Genomic DNA, 23,825 nt, shown 5'->3' with positions numbered 1-23,825 from the left:
CTTTACCTGCAGGAATTCCATTAGCCTACTTTCTTCTGGATGTGGGACAACCTTGGATTTAAAAGGAAATAAAATAAGTTCTGAATTTTCAGAAAAGATATCAATGTTATCAACTGTGTATTTATTTATTCCTTAAAGCAAGGGACCTACTCTTTGGTTGATAACCCAAAACAGTTGATGCTCAAGTCCCTTTCCTGTCCAATCAACAGAGATGTAAGGAAATCACATTTAATAATATCAGTATGCATACAGACCTATTTTTATGCATGCAACTTATAAGCTTGTGTGTACAGACTACATCAATCATACCTACTCTGCAAGAAAAGTTTTATGTCAAGGGTATATAGGTCAACAATTGATACAGTCTAAGTTTTACTTCTGAATAAAAATTACTTATTTAGCCACCTGCCCTCACACTCAATAACCCCTCAGTTGTATGGCCTCCATTTTCATTTTTGAAACTCTAAGAAGACAGCTTTGTGAAACTGACTACATTACAGAACACTGCCTTCAATATCTGTTCTAGAACACTGATCTTTTTATTAAGTCTCAGATATCAAGAAGTCATTATTATTTTTTCTGTCAAAAATAGTCTTTTTCATGCCATTGGTCCATGTTCCCGTGTAGTGGATTTCTACTTGTAGCTTTGCTGACGCATTACTATCTTGGCCCTTCCCTTAATCCAATATAATAGCAATCAACTCACCATGGGGACAAGGGCAAGATTTTTGCAAATTTCATGTGTAAAATCTAGGTCACTCACTGCAAAGCAACTTTATTTATCTACATGCGTTAGAAGACAGTACATTAGAAGAAATGTAGATTCAAATCTAACTTTTTTAGTAGCTCAATCAGTTTTAACCTAAACTCCAATTTCTTCAGATGATACTATCTTCTTCTACACCAGACTATTGTTTGTTTTGTTTGAATTCTTTGCTTATTTTAATGACAGACACAGAAAGACTAGAGCACCGCTCAGTTCTGATTTATGGTGGTGCTAGAGATTGAACCTGGAACCTTTAATGCCTGAGACATGAAATCCTTTTTTGCATAACCATTATGGTAATTGTCTTCCTAGCCTGAGACTACAGTTTCTAAGAAGTAACTGAAAATATTTCATGAAGGGCCTAACACAGTTACACCCACAAAAGTTTTATAAACAACAGATAACACTAAATAACAACTTAGATATTACTGAGTTCTATGAATTTGAATTTCCCAATGACAGCCCCTATCACAGCCAAACAATATGATACAGTTTCACTGTACCATATGATAATTCACATACTGAGTATGTCTTATCTTCATATTTCTGATCATTCTTCCATCTCTCCTAAATGCCTCATCAAATACTTTTCCTTTCCTAAAATCTTTAATCAAATTCCATTCTTCTTCAAAAGAACATCAAGTATCTACTCCCTTCAGAAAAATCAGTCAGTCCCAGTGACTGCAGCTGGTGCTCAGGGGAAATAAATTATTAGCTCCCAAGAAAATTGAGAAGACTCTTAAGAGATAGCAGGTGCTGACTTTGTAGGAAGTAGAAAGTGACAGCTTGAACATTAGACATCAGCCAAGTGAACAAAAACTTCAAGTCGAAACTAAATTTATAATGAAAATGAGGCAAAGGTAGCAGGATGTCCAGTGTACACAGGAGGTTCACATCATGACTGAGTTCATGAGCATAAGAAAGAAAAGTTCAGGGAGTCGGGCTGTAGTGCAGCGGGCTAAGCGCAGGTGGCGCAAAGCACAAGGACCGGCATGAGGATCCTGGTTCGAACCCCGGCTCCCCACCTGCAGGGGAGTCGCTTCACAGGCGGTGAAGCAGGTCTGCATGTGTCTATCTTTCTCTCCTCCTCTCTGTCTTCCCCTCCCTCTCTCCATTTCTCTCTGTCCTATCCAACAACGACAACAACAATAATAACCACAACAATAAAACAACAAGGGCAACAAAAGGGAATAAATAAAATAAATATATAAAAAAAAAGAAAGAAAAGTTCAATGCTGGGGAGGGAGAAGGTGGTGCCCCTAGAAGCCTATACAGACTTCAAGTAACTATGCCTTCTACCATTAGCAAATAAACAAATATATGGTAAACACCAAGGACCATTCAGGAAAGCATGTCAATATTTACTAGTTTCATATACATAATCCCTAGGTCAAAAGAATTATGTCATTTTGTCATTTATCATTTGTGGATTTATATTTCAATGTAAACTCTACCACACCTAGAGTCAAAATACTAAAAAGCTCCTGGTCCTCAAAACTATTTCTTTTTTTTTTTGATCATCTTTATTTATTAGACAGAAACGAAGAGAAATTGAGAGGGGAGAGGGAGATAAAGAAGGAGAGTCACCTGCAGTCCTGCTTCACCACTCGCAGGTGGGGACGGGGGCTCAAACCCAAGTTCTTGTACACTATAATGTGTGCACTCAACCAGGTGCTTCCAACTCTTTCATACCCACCCTCCCAGACAACTCACACTACATCAAATAAAACCAAGCCCCTTTTTATAGTTTGTGATTGCAAACAGACTAGCAATAATTAGACGGTTGAAAATGACTTTTGAAATTCTAGGTATCTGATCTAAAATTCAGTGTTTTCTTGTTCAAAATGTATCATTAGGGGGTAGGTAGCATAATGGTTATGCAAAGAGACTCTCATCCCTGAGGCTCCAAAGTCCCAGGTTCAATCCCCTGTATCACCATAAGCCAGAGCTGAGCAGTGCTCTGGTCAACAATAAAATAAAATAAAATAAAAACAAAAGTTTATCATTAATATTCTATCATAAGTGTTCAATCCTACATTCCAACATTTAATTTCAAATATTAATGGTCATCATAATAGTCTTTTGAAGCAGGAAGAAACCCTGTGTATCTAAAGCTTGTTACGGCATGTAGTGCTTAAGGTAACCCTGAAAGAGACCAAGTTAGAACCTGAAAAGTTTGGTGACTGACTTTATATAAAAGGTAAAAGAATCAAGGATGACTCCTACTTTCCAAGACTAATTGATATGGGCGTGTTAAGGTGCCAATGAAGTCGAGTTCAGAAAGGAAGCTCATTTGGGGACCAGAATAAATACTGTTTAGTTACTTTAAAGAAACTGAGTATGATGCTAGACTTCATTTCTCAAGGAAAAGCTTATTTCTCCTCTGACAGCTGGACTGCACAATGTGGGGCTACAGGGAAGATGGTCCATTGCCCCAGTTTAGTGAAGGAGGAGAACTCTGTCACCATCCCCAACACATCGATCCTTTCTCACTTTCTCCAATAATTAAACCAGTTCTTCAGAAAAAAGGTCCTCCAAAAATTTAGTTTTCTTAAAAGCAATAAGCAATTTTTCATTTTTTTCACCCTGATATAACTTCACAGATGATTCTGAAGTCTAGACAGGTTTACAATCTTTGTTCCATCCTCTTCAGCATTCCTGCAGATGAATAGAACAGCATTAAAAACCAAGATAATCTCCCCACCTGCAGGGGAGTTGCTTCACAAGTGGTGAAGCAGGTCTGCAAGTGTCTATCTTTCTCTCCCTCTCTCTGTGTCTCCCTCCTCTATTTCTCTCTGTCCTATCCAACAATGATGACAACAACAATGATAACTATAACAATAAAACAAGGGCAACAAAAAGGGAAAATGAATAAATATTCAAAAAAAATTTTAAAACCAAGATAATCTAATCAAAGATAACCTATCTGAGCTGCACATTGTAAATTAAAGTCTAAATGAATTCTATTCATTACCTAAAATTTAAAGGGACTGATGTCTTATTTGACAGAGTACTTACTGAAGATAAAAGAGTTGGCTGGTTTCAGTGGTGTTGGCACTGTTAATTGTGCCTGCCAACAAGTTAGTCCCATAAAACACTGAATTCTGTTCATCCAATGGTTCCTTGTCAACAAGCCATAATCACATTTTGACACACATTAGTAGGTTTTAACAAAGCAGAATTAGTCCTTTGTGTCCTCTTACTAAGTTCACATGCTTTTACAATTTTTAACAGGAAAGTCTTTAAACAAGTACTGAACATCTCGATACAGAAGGATGCAAATAACTGAGGTGCAGAATTCGTTTTATCATTATTAATAACCTCTGAGTGTGGCACTGAGTTTCTGCTCAGAACTGTTTTCCTCTGAATTTCACTCATTTCAACTTGAGCATGATGTAGTTTATGAAAATGTTTCTTTTTTTAAAAAATATTTATTCCCTTTCGTTGCCCTTGCTTTTATTGTTGTAGTTATAGTTATTGAGGTCATTGTTGTTGGATAGGACAGAGAGAAATGGAGAGAGGAGCAGAAGGCAGAGAGGGGAGAGAAAAATAAGACATCTGCAGACCTGCTTCATGGCTTGTGAAGCGACTCTCCTGCAGGTGGGGAAGTGGGGAACCGGAGGCTCGAACCGGGATCCTTACACCGGTCTTTGTGCTTTGTGCCACCTGCGTTTAACCCGCTGCGCTACCGCCCAACTCCCATGAAAACATTTCTGAAGTGTATAAACTTCATACAGTTTACCTGTGCAGAAAAAGGGAAGAAACTGAGGAGAATAAATGTAAATAACCTAGTGGTAGGTACAGAGACTATACAGTACGTATACCACTGAAAAGAAAATCATAAATAGGGGCTGGGTGGTGGTGCACCTGGTTGAGCGCACATGTTGCAATACTCAAGGACCCAGGTTCAAGTCCCCAGTCCCCACCTGCAAAGGGAAAGCTTCTCGAGTGCTGAAGCAGTGCTGCTGGTGCCTCTCGTCTCTTCCCCTCTCTACCTCCCTCCTTCCCCCTCGATTTCTGTCTCTATCCAACAAAAATATAAAAATAATTTTTTAAAAAATCATAAATAAAAGTCATAAAATTCTACGTCTCTTTTGATACACCATCCCCACCACCAATGAAAATTCCACATGTAAAAGAAATATTGGGCGAGGGAAAAGAAGAAATAGTTTGGAAAATAATTGCACAACTCATAAGATAGTTTACAGACAAATAAATAAATAAATAAAAGAAACATCGTAGCATGACAACATAGGAAGCCCTTCAGAAAACAAGAACACACCAAATAAAAACCACTTTGTTTTGCCAAGAATTACCCTGGAACAGTAACTGCCCATGGAGAAGCCCCTTAAATTACCCTTCAGAACATTTTTATCTTTAGTTTTAAAGTATATATATAGGTGTTTGGGCTACACATTTTTGACTAGCACACGAGCATTTTTTTTTACCTTCTAGTGCTAATGGACATTCTTTTCAGAGTCATAGAAGAATTCTGGTTTTATTAACTTGTTTACAGCTACAGATGCTGAAAGGAGAGGGCAGTCTAATCACTAGCACCTCCCCAGTGACACCAATAATTTCGGCAAAGTATTAAGTATTAAGCATTAAGACAGACAGAGTAGGACAACACAGAGTTTATTTCTAAGTGATCTGAGATAAACTCCAACAAATTAATTTTCCCACCAAACAAATTCCAAGCAAATTGATCAGGTTAAGAGAAAAGCCACAGGCTGAAGAGACAGCATAATGGCTATGCAAACCTTTCATGCTTGAGGCACTAAGAACCCAGGTTCCATCCCCAGAACTTCCATGAACCCGGGATAAGTTACACAGAGGGGAGGCTTGTTACACAGAGGGGAGGGAGGAAGGGAAAAAGAGAGAGACAGAGAGACATCGGCCACAGAACTGGGAGGAATAGAAACACCTTTTTGCAACTGATTATAAAAGTGTACAGCTGAAACTAGTCAATCTATAAAATAAGTGTGAGAGAAAACACCGGCAATGCCTTAATAAAGACTCAATTTTAATGGACTAAATTTTAATTTTCTCTTATCAACGAGAAAACACCAAGCCAGGAAGCAAACTTCAAGAAGCCCTCCTAACTCTTTATATGTAAAAATTTAAACTGCATTCGTCTGCATAAGTGCTTCACAACTATGTATTTTTTAAACAGCACTTAAGCTTTACATATGTTCAACTACTAATTAGTATTCAAAGTGAAAGGCCATACAGAAACTCAAATTCAGGCTCTTACAGGAAGTTTCTTCTACCAGTTAAAATGATTTTTTCAAAGCAGTATTTGCTTTATCGTAATAGCGGTTTGCATTTATACTCTTCTGACACTTCCTAGACGCTTGAAAAACCAAGTAATCCATCCAACACATTTGTGCAGTGGATACTAATCAGTTACCCACACACTGTTCTCAAGCTCAGATTTCTGAGAGTGGGAAAAACTTACTCATAAGCTTTTACTGAAGTGAGCTAAGGAATGAGACCAAAGAAATACCTAAATACTTGCCAACATTCACTGTTTGGGGCGGTTTTCTTTTTCCTTCACTAATTCACCCCAAGCCAGCCAAAAGAAGGGAGTGTGAACATTTATCCTACTGTTTTTTATAATGAATCTATCACAAAAGCCATGTAGGGAGTCCTCGCCATCCAAAAAAAAAAAGTTGTCAAAAGCAAGCAAGAATAAAGAACTCAATTGAAAAAAGACTAATAAAGCTAAAGAGAAATGGTCAGAAGAAATTATTCACAGCAATTCAATTGAAAGCGATTGATATTCTAAGTATTAGGAAGGAAGATTCTTATTTAAAATTAAGCAACAGTGTTAAAATCAAACATGGAAAATGTCCCCATCCTCTTATGGGAAAGTCTATTTACATTTTAATTCCATTTTTTTCAAGCTACTTTCCAAAAAAAATTGACCCAGCTTCTCATTAACTTATTAGCACAGAACTCCTGGAGGGGGGTGGGGGACAAAAACAGTCCAAATGAGAAATAGTAAACACTTTGTACCAATGCACATTTCTCCTGACCATAAGAAATCAACATATGGGGAGTCGGGCTGTAGCGCAGCGGGTTAAGCGCAGGTGGCGCTAAGCTCAAGGACCAGCGTCAGGATCCCAGTTTGAGCCCCCGGCTCCCCACCTGCAGGCAGGTCCCTTCACAGGCGGTGAAGCAAGTCTGCAGGTGTCTGTCTTTCTCTCCCCCTCTCTGTCTTCCCCTCCTCTCTCCATTTCTCTCTGTCCTATCCAACAACAACGACATCAATAATAACTACAACAATAAAACAACAAGGGCAACAAAAGGGAATAAATAAATAAAATTTAAAAAATTTTTAAAAAAAGTAAATCAACATACAAATTCAACCTTCCTTCCAAAAGGTTTTCAAGTGATAACGCTCACAATAACAGCTTACTGTTATTCAAACTGAAAACATTTAATAAGTGATCTGACTAGATATTAGGAATGAAGTATTGTTTTAACTACACATGTAACAAAGTTTGGTAACAAAAATAAAATGCTTTGGGGGGCCAGGCAGTGGCACACCTGGTTAAATGCTCACATTATAGCATACAAGGACCTGGGTTCAAACTCCCCCCCCATGCAGGGGGGAAGCTTCATAAACGATGAGGCAGGCCTTCAGGTATCTCTCTGTCTCCCCTCAGTCACTCTTTGTCTCTATCCAATAATAAGCAAAAATATATTTAAAAAACTAAAATGCTTTGTAAAGGATGCACTATATAGTTATAACAGTAAGCAGGCATATCTTGCCTAATTAAACTACTGAAAGAAATATAAGATAGGTGGAAGGGTCTATACCAATTAATAGCAAGGCAAAAAAAATAAAGATTCCTAAAAAAAGCAGCTGGCGAGAAAGTTCAAGTGCAAAGAGTCCTGCGTTGCTGTGAAGGGAACCCAGGTTAAAGGCCCCACACACAAGGACATTTCGGTGCTATGAAGTCTCCCTCTGTCTCTTGTCTCTGTGATGAAGCCCTGGTGAGAACAACAACAAAAGGACACCTAGGAATTGGCTGGTGGCACACCTGCTTGAATTTACAAATTTCGTGTGCAAGGACCTGGGTTCAAGCCCCACCTGGGATGTCACAAGAGGTGAAGCTGTGCTACAGGTTTCTCTCTCTCCCTCTCTATCTCCCCTTCCTCTCTCAATTTCTCTCTGTCCTATCAAATAAAATAAATACTTTATAAAAAAAAAGGACACCAAAAAATTTAACACTGTCTGCCTCAGATTTTGAAGGGATATACACATACTTTGATAGAAGAAAAGACAATCTGACAAGTAAAAATAAAAAGTGGCATAAAGAAGAAAATTTTAAAAACTTTGGCTTGGAATAAAAAAGTAGCCCTTTCCTCCCACAAAGTAAGTCAGAAATTGTCAGAGAATAAACCACTACTTCTCCTGGGGGGTAGGGGGAGAAGGTTAAGGAAAATGTCCCGCAAGGTTCCTCTGAATAAAAAAAAAGGTTATCATTTTATTCAAAGTCATAGCAACATTTTGACATATTTTTATATTTATTTATTTTCCCTTTTGTTGCCCTTGTTGTTTTTTTATTGTTGTTGTAGTTACTGATGTCATTGTTGGATAGGACAGAGAGAAATGGAGAGAGATGGGGAAGACAGAGAGAGGGAGAGAAAGATAAACACCTGCAGACCTGCTTCACTGCTTAGGAAGCGACTCCCCTGCAGATGGGGAGCTGGGGGCTTGAACCAGAATCCTTACGCTGGTTTTTGTGCTTTGCGCCACGTGCACTTAACCCACTGCGCTACCGCCTGACTCCCTTGACATCTTATAATTGTCAGAAATAAGAATGCATAGTGAACTTAAACTGCTGAGGACTTAATATTTGATAGTCCACAAGAGCTTTATCTTGTTCTTTATGTTTACAAATAAATATTAACTTCTTTGCACTCCTACACTGAAATTCATACCTAACTTTAAAAATGTGACATATGTGGATACTTAACAAAACTATATCTCTCCCAACAAACATCTGTGAAAGGAAGAGAAAAAAAGCTGCAGCTAAAAAAAAAAAAAAAAAAAAACTTCCATCCTTTAAAAAACACATTTTTGATAACTACTAAATTATCAGTTTGGAAAAGAAAAAAAAGTGTCTGAGCTTTATTGATATGCAACTTCAGTATGCTCAGGACGCACTAAAATCAAATTCATCTGAGTAGCTGGAAGTCCATCTTTTCTGGTGTTACAGGATGAGGTAATTCCAAAGCCTGGCTAAATGCAAAATAAGGTTTATTTTATTTATTAATGAGAAAGGAGGAGAGAGAGAAAGAACCAGACATCACTCTGGTACGTGTGCTGCCGGGGATTGAACTCAGGACCTCATGCTTGAGAGTCCAATGCTTTTTATCCACTGCACCACCTCCTGGACCACAAGTAAGAGGTTTTGTGATGAAGACTGAGCTCATTCCTAAGCTGTGGGACCTTCACATAGTTTTTAATTGAAACATATGATTAAGCTAAATTTATGTACTATTTAACCTAAATTAATTCAGTACTCGTTTGTAAACAGGAAAAGTATCAATGCCCACCTGTCTCAGAGATCGTGAAGATTAAATGACAGGATTCATTTCAGATTAGAATGTGGACGCTGAAATCGCTGAGAGGCAAGGGTGCTGCTTTGCCATGTGCACAACCCAGATTTGAGCCCAGCCCAACACACGGAAGGGAGCTTCAGTCTCTCTCCCTCTCCTTCTCCCTCAGTGCCTTCTCTGTCTCTATCTAGAAAATCAATAAAGAACTCAGGCACAGGGCAAACTACTGCCTTAACCCCCTACAAACTGGAGAGAGGTGAGTGAATACAGAGAGAATTACATTTTCCAGTGACCAGAAGTCCAGAATTGCTAGTCCACAGCTCAGGCTAGTACGTCTAGGAATATCCACTGTAACCGACAATCTGCCAAAAGCTCAGTGTGAGTTAGTTTCAGCACAGAAACACTCAGGGGACAGCAGTCTTGGGGAAGAGCACTTTCTGGAGCTTTACTTCCATACGCACCCACTATATGACTCACACAGAAGATGCCAGGCAGCTAGGAACTCAGGAAAGTCAATGCCAAAAGACACAGACTCATGCTTAGGAGACTGAGACAAAGTCATCGGATTACAGGTTGTGGGAACTTCAACTATACCTTACCTACCACCACTCCCTGAAGGTAGGGCCCAGGGACTTGAACCTGGGTCCTTGCATGTGGCAATGTGTTACTTTAGCTGGTACACCATCACATGGCCCTGTATCTATTTCCCTTCTTTCCTCTCCAACCTAATAGTGGATAAAGAGTTACGTGGTAGGCGGTGTGTAAACATAAACATCTGCACATGCATTGCAGATGTGTATATGTACATAAGTCTGCAGAACTGTTAAACTAAAGTGTGACAAACCAGCTTTACTTTGATTAAGAAAAAAAAAAAGTCGTTAGAATCAGGAAGATTATTTGCCCCCATTGTTTTTTGGTCATTTCCAAAAAGTATACATTCAACATATTAAATCTATGCTAGGGGGCTGGGCAGTGGCACAGAGGATTAAAGGCACATGGTGCGAAACGCAAGGACTAGCTTAAAGATCCCAGTTGAAGCCCCAGGCTTCTCACGTGCGGGGGGGGGGGGGGGGGGGTGTCACTTCACAAGCTGTGAAGCAGGTCTACAGGTGTCTTTCTCTCCCCCTCTGTCTTCCCCTCCTCTCTCCATTTCTTTCTGTCCTATCCAACAACAATCACAGCATTAACAACAATAACAACAACAACAATGGGCAACAAAAATGAAAAAGTAGCCTCCAGAAGCAGTGGATTCGTTGTGCAGGCACCTAGCAACTATGACAAAAACTATTTACAAAGTGGAGAGAGAAACAGGCTTGAGTTTTTCATCCCTTCATTACTCTATCATCAATGCTTTTAAAAAATTTCAATAAACACATGAAAAAATGCTCCAAGTCTCTGATTGTCAGAGAAATGCAAATAAAGACAACAATGAGACTCACTTCACTCCTGTGAGAATGTCATACATCAGAATATGTAGCAGCAGCAAATGCTGGAGAGGGTGCAGGGTCTAAGGAACCCTCCTACACTGCTGGTGGGAACGTCAATTGGTCCAACCTCTGTGGAGAACAGTCTGGAGAACTCTCAGAAGGCTAGAAATGGACCTACCCTATGATCCTGCAATTCCTCTCCTGGGGATATATCCTAAGGAACCCAACACATCCATTCAAAAAGATCTGTGTACACATATGTTCTTGGCAGCACAATTTGTAATAGCCAAAACCTGGAAGCAACCCAGGTGTCCAACAACAGATGAGTGGCTGAGCAAGTTGTGGTATATATACACAATGGAATACTACTCAGCTGTAAAAAATGGTGACTTCACTATTTTCAGCCAATCTTGGATGGGCCTTGAAAAATTCATGTTAAGTGAAATAAGTGAGAAACAGAAGGATGAATATGGGATGATCTCACTCTCAGGCAAAAGTTGAGAAACAAGATCAGAAAAGGGGGTTTTGCTATCTCTTGCTGATACTAGCAGAGGGAGCTTCTGGAAATTGCAATAGCATGGAATTAAACTTTATGGAGTCAATGTACATAAGTTACCCTCAATAAATGCTGAAATCTATATTTAAAAAAGTATTCACTAATGTATGTTGTACATGCATGGACAGAAAATTACATCACAATCCAAGTTTAATTTGCAATTTATAAAATCATCTTTACAGGGCAACAAATAGGAATAAATAAATATTTTTTTAAAAAAATCATCTTTAATGTGGTCTGGGAGGTGGCACAGTGATAACCCTTTGAACTCTCAAGCATGAGGTCCTGAGTTCCGATCTCCGGCAGCACATGTGCCAGAGTGAGGTCTGGTTCTTTCTCTCTCCTCCTACCTCCCTCATTAATAAGTAAATAAAATCTTACGTTAAAAAAAAAAATCATCTTGGGGAGTCGGGCTGTAGCGCAGCGGGTTAAGCCCAGGTGGCGCAAAGCACAAGGACCAGCATAAGGATCCCGGTTCAATCCCGGCTCCCCACCTGCAGGGGAGTCGCTTCACAGGCGGTGAAGCAGGTCTGCAGGTGTCTATCTTTCTCTCCTCCTCTCTGTCTTCCCCTCCTCTCTCCATTTCTCTCTGTCCTATCCAACAACAACAATAATAACTACAACAATAAAACAACAAGGGCAACAAAAGGGAATAAATAAATAAAAATAAAATATTTAAAAAAAATTTTTTTAATCATCTTTAAGTGCAAACTGGAAAGGATTAGAAAGTGAAAACACTTCAGTAATATTAAAATGGTTGTTCTATTTTATATTCATATATAAGTAAACTGATTTCTATCTATAGAGCAAAAATAATAATAATTGCTAGCGATTCTTCCTTCTAAAGAAAGTAATTAATCTGAAGATAAAATTTGTAACTCATGTAGAATCTTTATTTATCCAGATACTTATCCAACAACGTGGAGCAGGGGAAAGCACACCGCAGTGACAAATACACTCCATACTGAATTTTTTAAAATATTTTTGTATTTACTCTCTTTTGTTGCCCTTGTTGTTTTATTGTTGTAGATATTATTGTTGTTAGTGAGGTCCTCATTGTTGGATAGGGCAGAGAGAAATGGAGAGAGGAGGGGAAGACAGAGAGGGGGAGAGAAAGACAGACACCTGCAGACCTGCTTCACCACCTGTGAAGCAACTCCCCCGCAGGTGGGGAGCCAGGGGCTCAAACCGGGATCCTTAAGCTGGTCCTTGTGCTTTGCGCCAACTGCGCTTTAACCCGCCGCGCTACCACCTGACTCCGTCCATACTGAATTATTAACACAAGAGCAATGAGAATAAGACCACTAACACTTAATAGCAACTTTAACTGTGGCATTTTTATACTATACAATTTCCATTCATTATAGCATTTAAAGACCATTTGATATTCCCAGTAACTGAAGGCTAGATAAACATCAGACATCTGACAAGCAATTATACACATTATTAAAAATATCCCCGCTATAGAATAGTTTATCAATAAATGCTAGTTACTACTGCTGGTTACAGACAAAGGTTCAAAAGTCATGAAGGTCGGTCATCTGGTGGAAAAAGCAGAAAACTACCTAACAGGCATGGGTCCGATGATAAAGGGAGATTTAAAGTAAGCGAGGAAAAAAAAAAGTGAAGTCAGAGTGCTCATGAAGAATCATGATCATAAACAGTCACAGGGTTAATTAGTCAGAATTCTACTTTAAGACCCAGCCAAAAAAGGAGGGAAAGGAAACACGATGGCATCTCTTCAATCAGACACAGCTGGGCAGGATCATCCCAAGTTAAAGAAAAGCTACCACTCACAATTTTCAAGTCCAGGAGCAAAAGATACACCCCCCCCCTTTTTTTTTTCTAACTTGACAACCTATTTAGAGACAGTAAGACATAACCAAAGGGTAAATGGTTTTTATCCTGTACTATGCAACATTAATACAGAGGCAATCTATTAAAATATACTTTAAGGTCATGTCAACTTGGTCTTTATAATCAGCAATTCCAAGGAGAAAACAACAGAACTAAGCTGGTTTTCTGCCAGGTATACACACTGGAAACATGCAATACTTCATTAAAAGATAGGTATGCTTTGCAAAAAAAAAAAAAAACCACTGGAACTACACTGAACTGAAGACTGCTGGCAACTGAAGGCAGCTTCATAATAAACAAAGAGAAAAAGAACAGAAGGCTCCGAAATAGATGCAAGCATACAGCTAGTGAATCTAGGACACGGAAGTCAAGACTGTACAGTGGAGAACAGAAAAACAAAGGAAGCTGGGAAAACTGGAGAGCCACATGCAAAGAGAGATGAGAGCTGAGCAGGTGGCATAATGGTGATGCAAAAATATTTCATGCCTGTGATACCAAAGGGCCCAAGTTCAATCCCCACACCATCATAAGAACCAAGTAGTGTTCTGGTTAATAAAGTAATAGTTGTAGTAGTAATAATAGTAGCAGCAGCAATAGTAGTAGTAATAGTAATAACTCAGGGCCAGGTGGTGGCACACTTTACAGTGTGCAAGGACCCAGGTTCAAGTCCTTGGTCCCCACCTGTAGGGGAAGCTTCATGAGTGGTGAGGCAGAGCTGCAGGTGTCTCTGACTCGTTCCCTCTCTCTCTCCCTATCTCAATTTCTGTCTCTATCCAAAAACAAATAAATTAAAAAAAATAGTAATAGGGAGTTGGGCGGTAGCACAGCAGGTTAAGCGCAGGTGGCATGAAGCACAAGGACTGGCATAAGGATCCCAGTTCAAGTCCCGATTCCCCACCTGCAGGGGAGTCACTTCACAGGCAGTGAAGCAGGCCTGCAGGTGTCTATCTTTCTCCCTCCTCTCTCCATTATTCTCTGTCCTGTCTAACAATGACAATATCAATAACAACAATAACTACAACAACAATAAAAAAAACAAGGGCAACAAAAAAGGAAAATAAATATAAAATAATAGTAATGATAATAAGAATAGCTCTAAGCACCCTCATTCACTAAAGAAATTCTGACTGTTGGAAGCAAAACTCAACTATATGCTGCTTAAAAGAAATTTAATTTAAACACAAAGATAAAATTAATATTAAAAGAATGAGAAAAAATATACCATACTGAGACTAATCAAAAGAAAACTGAAGGGTGGGGTTAAGCATAATGGTTATGCAAAGAGACTCTCATGCCTGAGGCTCTAAAGTCTCAGGTTCAATCCCCCACACTGCCATAAATCAGCACTTAGCAGTGCATGGTCAAAAAAAAAAGTGGCAGGGGCTGGGTGATGGCACACCTGGTTGAGTGCACATGCTACCATGAGCAAGGACCCAGGGTCGAGCTCCCAGTCCCCACCTGCAGGAAGAAAGCTTCACAAGTGGTGAAGCAGGGCTGCAGGTGTCTCTCTTTCTCTCTCCCTCTCTATCTCCCCTTCCCTCTCAGTTTCTGGCTGTCTCTATCCAATAAATAAATAAAGATAATAAGAAGAAGAAGAAAAAAAGAAAAGAAAAGAAAACTGAAGTGGCAGGGGCCAGGTGGTGGCACACCTGGTTGAGCGAGTAGAGTACCATGTTCAAGGGTACAAGTCCCAGCTCCTCACCTGCAGGGGGGATGTTCATGAACTGTGAAGCAGATCTTCAAGTCTCGGTCTCCCTTACCCTCTCAATTTTCCTGTCTTATCTAATAAAATAGCAAGGAAAAAAGGAAAAAAATAGCCTCTGAGAGCAGTGGATCTGTAGTACGGGCACCAAGTCCCAGCAATAACACTGGTAGGAATAAATTTAAAAAAAAGGAAGGAATCTGAAGTGGCTATCTGAACATCAAATTAAATGGGGTTTGAATAAAGAAAAGTGAGAAGGCTAATGAGGGTCATTTCATAAAGAAAAGAGGCTAATGAATCAAGTCTCAACACCTCAACATTCAGGCAACTAATCACAGAGCCTCAGAGTATATGTATCAGCAAAAACATCAACTGAATTCCAAAGAGAGAGAGCAAGAAAGCAGAGGCTGGAGAAGTAGGTAACAATGAGTGGTTTGTGCTTTGTCACACAGAATCCCAGGTTCAAACCCTAGAGCCACATGAGAGTGCCATGGACCCAAGGGAATGAAGCTGAATGGTGCTACAGTGTTTTCTCCTTGTTGCTCAGGGAAGCTACTTGAATGAAGAAGGGGGAGGGGTGTCTCAGCGATGGCGCAGCAGGTTAAGTGCACATGGCGTGAAGCACAAGGACTAGCTCAAGGATCCCGGTGAAGCAGATCTGTAGATGTCTGTCTCCCCCATCTTCCCCTCCTCTTGATTTCTCTCTGTCCTATCCAACAACAACAATAACAAAAAGAAAAAAAAAAAAAGCCTCCAGTGGCTTCAAGCCCCAGCAATAATCCTGGGGGTAAAAAAAGAAAAAAAAAAAGGTCACCCTCTACAATCTTTAAAAGAAAAAAGCAAAGCAAAGGTCAGCCCAGGAAGGAGGAAGTCATATGCCTACGCAAAGTCCCAGTTCTATACAAGACAGAGAAAGACAAACTCAAAATCATCATCAGAGTTCAAACCTCCTTTAGAAAGTTGACGAAGCTAACAGGCAGAGTGGTCTGGGGGGTGGCATAGTGGGGTAAAGCTCATATGAGGACTCCCTGGCAGCACATGTACCAGAGGGATGTCTGATTCTTCCTCTTTTCCTATCTTTCTCAATAAAAATAAAACGAAAAATAAAAGATACAGAAGACTGGAACAACTTTACAGACCAATGCTACTGATACTGAGAGCGTGCCCCACCCTGCAAGCTATAGGACACACATTTTTCACATGTGCATGGGACACTGACCCAGTTAATACTCTGAACGACAAAACAAGTCCGAATAAATGTTGAGGGTTGATTAATAGGATTCAAAAGATTTTAATCAACATTTTAAATCAAAGGCTTACCCTACCACTTCCACAGTTGTTTGTTTTTCTGTGACCACCAGTTAAAATAGCCAGGCCCTATCCTGTCCACCTTTTGTTGGGAAACTAATCCTCACCAATAAACTGAATGGGTAAGAGGGCAAGATGTTTAGAATGAATAATCTTCATCTCTAAACTTTGACATCATCTTCCCAGACACTACTTTTAGTCGACCTGCATGTTAGCTACCAGGCTCAGGCAAAAATTACTGAAGTCATGAACCCCCTGGAATATACCTTCCTAGCTTTTTCCCACCTAAAGACCCCTAATTTCATTTGCTCTAGTCCTACATTTGGGTTCCTGCTTACTAAACGGTTTGTTCTGATTTATATCTTACTGCCTTTCAGCCACCAGTTGCAGATTCTACCATTATTCCAACCTTACTTCCCTGGACAGACAACCTCACCAATGTGTCCTGGAACCTCACCTCTCCAGATCCCTACCCCACTATGGAAAGATAGAAACAGGCTGGGGGTATGGATCCACCTGTCAACATGTATGTGGAGTGGAGAAGCAATTACAGAAGCCAGAACTTCCACCTCTGCATACCATAAAGAATTTTGGTCCACAGTCCCAGAGGATAAAGAATAGGGAAGCTTCCAATGGAGGGGATGGGACACAAAATTCTAGTGGTGGGAACTGTATGGAATTGTACCCCGTTACCTCACAATCTTGTTAATCATTATTAAATCACTAATAAAAATTTAAAAAAAGAAAAATCTTTATCTATACAAAGAATGTATACAGTTCTTGCCTATCGTCTAAGCTGAAATAGCAGAGAAGGAGATGGCCAAACCGCATGACAGAAGGTGCCCTAGACATGTAAAGGGAAAACTACCACCCAAATGGTCATCTAATAGATGAGGCATGGACAAGAGGGTTTATCGTGTTAAACTGAAATTTTAAAAAAGCAATTTGTTTTAAAAGTAGTTGACATTCTAATTCAGGAAGTTTCCAAGGATTTTTATGTAGGGGGTGACATGATTTGATTTACATTTTAAAAGGATCACTCCGGCTGTTATATTAAATGTTTATAGGGAGGCAAGTGTGGAAGCAGGCAGACTAGTTAAGACATGGCGGGAATCCAAGGACGAGATCTCGGCGGTATCTAGAATTAGGATAACAGTGGAAGTGCTGAATAGTAGTCATGTTCTAGATATGTTCTGAATGTAAAGTTAACAAGACTTTTCAGGACAGATCACAAGAAGATTCTGAAGGGGGGACTCAGTGAGACCTTAGAAACTGGAAGGATGCAACCACCGTCTTCTTAAAATATTTTTTAAGAAGACATTACTGTTGACTTTAGCAATTAAGGAGAGCTAGGTTCAGTCCCTGGCACCACCATAAGCCAGAGCTGAGCAGTGCCGAAAGAAAGAAAGAAAGAAAGAAAGAAAGAAAGAAAGAAAGAAAGAAAGGAAGGAAGGAAGGAAGGAAGGAAGAAAGAAAGGAAGAAAGAAAGGAAGGAAGGGAGGGAGAGAAAGGGTGATTTTTAGAGACTTACTATAAAGAGAAGACATAATATGAAACAAAAGTCATGTTCATATATTAATGAGAATAGTCTAGCAAAAAGAAATGGAGATTACAGAACAGGGAAAATTTTCAAGAATAACCCCTTTAATCAAATGAAGGAACAGGATCAGGTGAGCAAGTGACCTAGCAAGTAGCGAATCTAGTTAAGTGGCAGAAAGGTTAAGTGGTATGTAAACGTATTTACTAGAAGGCTGGTAAATCACTGTAGATCACGAGGCTACAGTGAACTATGAATATGAAGTCTTTAAGTGCATCCCTCAGGGGAAGTAAGGGGGGTTTTCTGAAAAGTAGTGTTTAGACTGATTATTAATCATTCTTGGGAACATGTTACTGTTTTGAGCATTTGTAAAAACTGCAAAATGCTAGATAAATTAGTAATTACTTTAGGAAGAGCTTTAACACACAGTAGCAACTGTCACCAATGAAGGTCACATATCCATTCTGATTTATCTCCTTCTTTTAAAATACTATATTCTGATGTACTCATGAACTTGCATAGTGATATTAGAATATACATCAACTATCTAACTGCTTAGGACCAGAACAAGCAAGAGAACCCATGTTTGATCCCTGACACCAGACAGAATGGTGCTTGGGGGGGGGGGGTGTGTGTGTGTGTGAAGATTTATGTAAAATCCTTAGACTTCACTGAAAATAAAATTACCAAATAAATAATTTTCGTATTTATATAACAAAAAATGCACTTTTCTGTCAATCAACTGTAACAAGTGTGCTCTTAAGATTCAGAAAGAGCTAAGCTCTGGCATGCAAAGCTCTAAGACCCAAGTACATGGCTTCCATTGTAATTATATGTTATCTTCTATCTTTCATCAGAAAAAATTATGTACAGGGGCCGAGTAGTGGTGTACCTGGTTGAGCGCACATGGTACAGTGTGCAAGGACCCAGGTTCAAGTCCCCAGTCCCCACCTGCAGGGAGAAAGCTCTGTGAGTGGTGAAGCTGGGCCGGAGGTATCTCTCTCTCCCTATCTCCCCTTTCCCTCTTGATTTCTGTCTCTGTCCAATAAAGGCAATAAATTAAAAAAATAGATTTTTAAAAAAGAAAAGTATGTACACATTTTAATATTTTAATAAGTGTTTTCTTTTTATATCATTTTTAGTGATATAAAAATGTAAGTTTTTTCAAAGCACCAGGTAAAGTTGTCCATAATTAACTGCTTGTATCCTAAATTTAATTCACTTGTTGCACATTGTAGGAGCCAAGGAAATACACATGCCACTAAATATGAAACATCTGCTCTAGAGTAGTGATTCTTACCACTAAGAGAATTGCACACTACCTTTATGATCTGATTAAAACTCTGCATACCATTTCAAGGAAATCAGACACTTTGAAATCTACCAATGGCTACCTAATGTTTAAAGAATCTCTGACTAGGGACCATGAAATAGCTGCTGGATAGTGTACTGCTTTGACATATTCAGGACCCAAGTTTGAGTACGGACCCCACGGTATTAAAAGAAACTTTGGTGCTGTGATCTCACACTGCCTTCTCTGTCTCTACCCAAAAAGGACTCTCTGATTAGTAGAAAAGCATGAAGGCCACATTTTAGCTCAAAAAAAATGTGCAAATTTAATATAGAATTAAGAAAGTATTAACATAAAGTGGGGGAAAATGAAGATGACATTTGCCATAAATGGCTCATCAATGAAAAATTACAATAAAGATAACTATAAGTAAAATACACCATAAAGGTAAGAGCAGATAACAGATTTGAAAAAAAAAAAAAAAAAAAGGAGATGCAAAATAGGACAGAAAATGGACTACTAAATAATAACAACAACCTGTGGTCCAGGAGCTGGCACAGAGGATAAAGTGCTGGACTCTCAAGCATGAGGTCCTGAGTTCAATCCCCAGCAGCACATGTACCAGAGTGATATCTGGTTCTTTCTCTCTCTTCCTATCTCTCTCATTAACTAATAAATAAATAAAATATTTTTAAAAAAACCAAACTGATCACATGAGTGATCTTTTTAATGCTGGGTTTTTACACGTATAGGAAACAACAAGCCTTTATTTTTCTGTTGCAGAAATAACCTATCTATTTCAGTTATTTTGTTGGGTAATAGAATTATGTTCATTATAAAAGAAACAAACAAGAGGCAGACATTACACTAAAGCAATTCCTTTGTGTTAGAAATTGAATTTCCTCAAATTGATATTCATTCTGAACAATAAATGCAATGAAGCACTGGCATTACAGTTTTAAAAACCTACTAAAATCGCCAAGTCTTAGTGTAACAGCAATCTGTTAAGGGAGCACTTGATTTAGAATCAGACACACCTGGTTTCCAATACTGACTCTGCTACTGACTAGCTACCTGGTCAAGTTACATGAAAATGAGAAATGACTTCTAAGGCGCTCTAGGAAGATGAAACAAGAATATCACATATGGAAATGGCCTAGCACAGGAGTCTGAATTGTCAAGCGATGTCTTCTTCTGTTGTCCTTTCTTTCTGGAAGATTACTAACTAGCAACATCTATATTAGTACTGCCTTTCGAATCCTTTTTTTTTAATCAAAAGATTGCTAATATAAACATTTTCCACCACATTTTTATATCTCTAGGGAATTATAGTTCCATCAAGTGCTTTGTAGTTGAGGCTACTTTACTTGGTTCATTTTTAGAGTGGCATTTATCATTCCTGATAGAACTTAAAAGGTTTCTTATTAAAACAAAGGGGAAAAAACACACATTATCCTCTACATATAGCTCTCTATAACTTCAGATAACTTGTTAAAAATTATTTGGGCTGTGCGTATATAAACCACTGTGTTTATGAAGAAAATGTTAGGCAAGGAAGGAAAAATTAAAAATTAAAGCTCTGTTTGTAATGCATCTAAGAAATGCAAACAAAAAATACAACAAATAGGTCCATGTGGCATGTAAGTGTGGCTCAGTGGTAGACAGTAGAGAGCAACGCCTGAATGCTAGAGGGGGAGGCCAGGAGTTCCAGCCCTTGCACTGCATGTGCAGAGTGATGGTCTTAGCCTGCTTCACACACACACACACACACACACACACACACACTCACACTCTCCACATGTTTTAATCTCAATATAACTTCTTTTTTTTTTTCTTCCAGGGTTATTGCTGGGCTCAGTGCCTGCACCATGAATCCACCGCTCCTGGAGGCCATTTTTCCCCCTTTTGTTGCCCTTGTTGTTGTAGCCTCGTTGTGGTTATTATTATTGCCATCATTGATGTTGTTCGTTGTTGGATAGAACAGAGAGAAATGGAGAGAGGAGGGGAAGACAGAGAGGGGGAGAGAAAGACACCTGCAGACCTGCTTCACCGCCTGTGAAGTGACTCCCCTGCAGGTGGGGAGCCGGGGGCTCGAACCGGGATCCTTACACCGGTCCTTGCGCTTTGCTTTGCGCCACATGAGCTTAACCCACTGCGCCACCGCCCGACCCCCTCAATATAACTTCTAACTCAGAACTCTAAAAGGAGGGTTTTGTTTTGTGTCATTACCCCACTTCACTGCTGAGATACCTTTCAGAGAGAGACAAAGAGGCAGAGACTGGCAGAGAACCCAGTACAGAAGTTTCCTCCAGTGTGGTGGGAAATGGGCTGGAACGGGGGTCACACATGACAGAGCAGCTCACTATCCAACTGAGCTATTTTGCAGGCCTAAGGAGTGCTTTCTCGCTATAAAGCCACATCATTACTGAGGAAGACTGGGGATGCTGCTAAATGGATCCAACAAAAAGAAAGAAAAAAAAAAACGTTTGGACAAACATTATCATTACTTCCACCATACAAGACGCATCTTATTAATAAAGTTACAATAAGTGAGTCTGATGTCTTAAGAACTATCCAGCGTAACTTTTATCCTCTAGTAGAAAGCAAGCTTCTCAACTTGAGCTGCATTATCAATTAGATTTATCTGATGCTCTTACACTTGCTATCTTAAGTCGCCAACCGTCTTTCTGCAAAGTCTACAAAAAACCCATCAGTAACCGTTAACATGGACTCTATTATTTCCTAACGCATATTCCTGAAAACTAATCAGAATCCACGTAGTAGCGCATAGCTGGTACTTCTTAGTCTAAACTGCAATTTCTAGTCCATTGCCCCGTCCTCAAAAGGCATTTTAGACAAAACTAAGGTAAAATATCTACATGCAGCACACACTTTAATACTACTTTTCCATATTCAAACCACAGGCTGGATGGAGCTGATTTCTAACAACTATATCCATGTTTAAATCAAAATTTATGATTTACATTCTTTTAGCATGCCTAGTTCTTCCAAATACCAAAAGTTCCAAATTAATCTGAAAGTACCTATCCTATCAATGTGTATGGTTGGTTTTTGTTTGTTTTGTGGGGTGTTTTGTTTTGTTTTGTTTTGTCTCACAAGAATCACACTCCCAACTTTTTGTTATTTCAAACCTCTTTTGTTATTTCAAACCAAAGCCACTGACGAAAGAAAGCAAGCAAGGAAGCAAGCACACTCCTTACTCCTGGAGGTTCTTAATAGTAGCTATGTGGTTAACTCCTGCACAATCTGAACTTTTTCCTTTCCTAGATTTAAAACCTCTTAAAATTCCCTTCTGGCGTTCTCTACTCTTCTGAAATTCACGTTGGCACCGCCTCCTGCTAAGACAGATGCTGGATCTCCATTCTTAAAAACAATCCTCAGCATCCCTCGGATGTCCGCATATGCCTCCTCATTCAGGACACCTCGGAGAAGCTTTTTTTGATTTTGCTTTCCTGTCCAACCTGGGCGGCTTCACTTCTTACGTCTCCATCAGTTGTGCGGTCCCTTGCTGCCCCCTCAGCAAGTGTGCGACTCACTCCAGGTCTCCTCCTATTGCTCACCCTCCTCCCCAGCATCTCCCTCTCATTTCTGCCTGTGAACCCCTCCCCTCCCCGCCCCCTCGGGGGAACCTTGCGCGTCGCGTCTCGTAGAGATTCCACACGCGGGTGTCCACGTCTCAAAACCTGGGATCAACACCCGTCTCCGGCCGCTGCCAGGGCTTTCTGTGCGCCTTCCGGGAGGACGCTTTTGCAAGCTGAGTGTTTCTGTCTCTTCCAGTTGTACCCGCTGCCCACCGAGTTGGCTCTATTTTTATTTATTTATTTACTTATTTATTTATTTATTTATTTTAGGGGTGAAATGCCGACTCTGGAATAACAGTCAGCAAATAAAAACCTTGCCTCCTCTGCCCCGTGACCTCGAGATTCCAGCATGCCACTCAAGCTCAATTCCCTCCATTCTTGGAGCGGGTGCTCCCGGGTGCCCCGAGCCCAAGCTCGCTCGCTCGCTCTCCTCCTCTCCCGTGCATGCAGACCTTCAGTCTCCCGCTCCCCAACCAGACCCCAGGTGAGAGATTTGCTAATCCGCTTGCAAAAAGCCCCATTTTTGCAAATGCCCCCATTTTTGTTTTAAATGCCCAACGTTTGCAAAAAGCCCCTATTTTTGCAAAAAAAAAAAAAAAAAAAAAAAAGACCCTTTTTTTTTTTTTTTTTTTTGCAGAAGCCGATCTGGACCGCCACCACCACCCCCCTTCCCCCTTCCACACACCGCTCCTGGGGCGCGGAGTGGCTCTGCTCCTTACCTAGCCTCGACCGGGACTCCTCCAGTTTCTGGATCTGGTTCTCCAAGAAGAGCATCGCCACGGCGAAGGCCACCACCGCCAGCAGCTGCAACTTGGGCGGCATCATAATCCTAAGGAGCCCCATGAACCCCGCTGCTCGGGATCAAGACATACCGCGGGGTACTGGGGTGCTGGGGGGGGAGGTCCCCGGAGACGCCGGGAGGTGCCCACCGGGGGGAGCCGGCAAGGAAGAGGGCGACCACCAGAGAACCACCGCAGCGACCCCCCCACCACCACCCTTCTCCTCTCCCCACAATCCCCCCCCCCGACCCCAGGCGCCAAATGCCGCCGGTGGCCGCCGCCTCCAAAAGCCCGCGCAGCAAACAGCGCAAAGCGGCCGCCCGGCTTCCCTGTGCCGTGTCTGTGCCTGACCCCCGCGCCCGCCCGCCTCCCTCCGTCCCTCCCTCAGCCTTCCTCTCCTCCCTCCTCAGCTCGCGGACGCGCGCT

The 23,825-nt window shown here is 40.4% G+C and overlaps 1 protein-coding gene across 2 annotated transcripts in view; it reads right to left on the bottom strand.

The window, feature by feature from the left end:
• HS2ST1 (heparan sulfate 2-O-sulfotransferase 1) overlaps positions 1–23,782 on the bottom strand; it is a 137,154-nt gene extending 113,372 nt beyond the window's left edge. The window contains exon 1 of one of the 2 annotated variants that reach the window (XM_060202291.1): positions 23,340–23,782. In XM_060202291.1, coding sequence (XP_060058274.1) covers positions 23,340–23,463 — 124 coding nt within the window. In that variant the 5' untranslated portion in view covers positions 23,464–23,782. The remainder of the gene's footprint in view (positions 1–23,339) is intronic. The other variant, XM_007529959.3, reaches the window with a different exon arrangement.
• Positions 23,783–23,825: the final 43 nt, after the last annotated feature.

The sequence above is a fragment of the Erinaceus europaeus genome, chromosome 11, assembly GCF_950295315.1.
Source record: "Erinaceus europaeus chromosome 11, mEriEur2.1, whole genome shotgun sequence".
Classification (NCBI taxonomy): domain Eukaryota; kingdom Metazoa; phylum Chordata; class Mammalia; order Eulipotyphla; family Erinaceidae; genus Erinaceus; species Erinaceus europaeus.
Note: the sequence above shows the minus strand (reverse complement) of the source record. Positions and strands in the feature narration are given on the sequence as shown.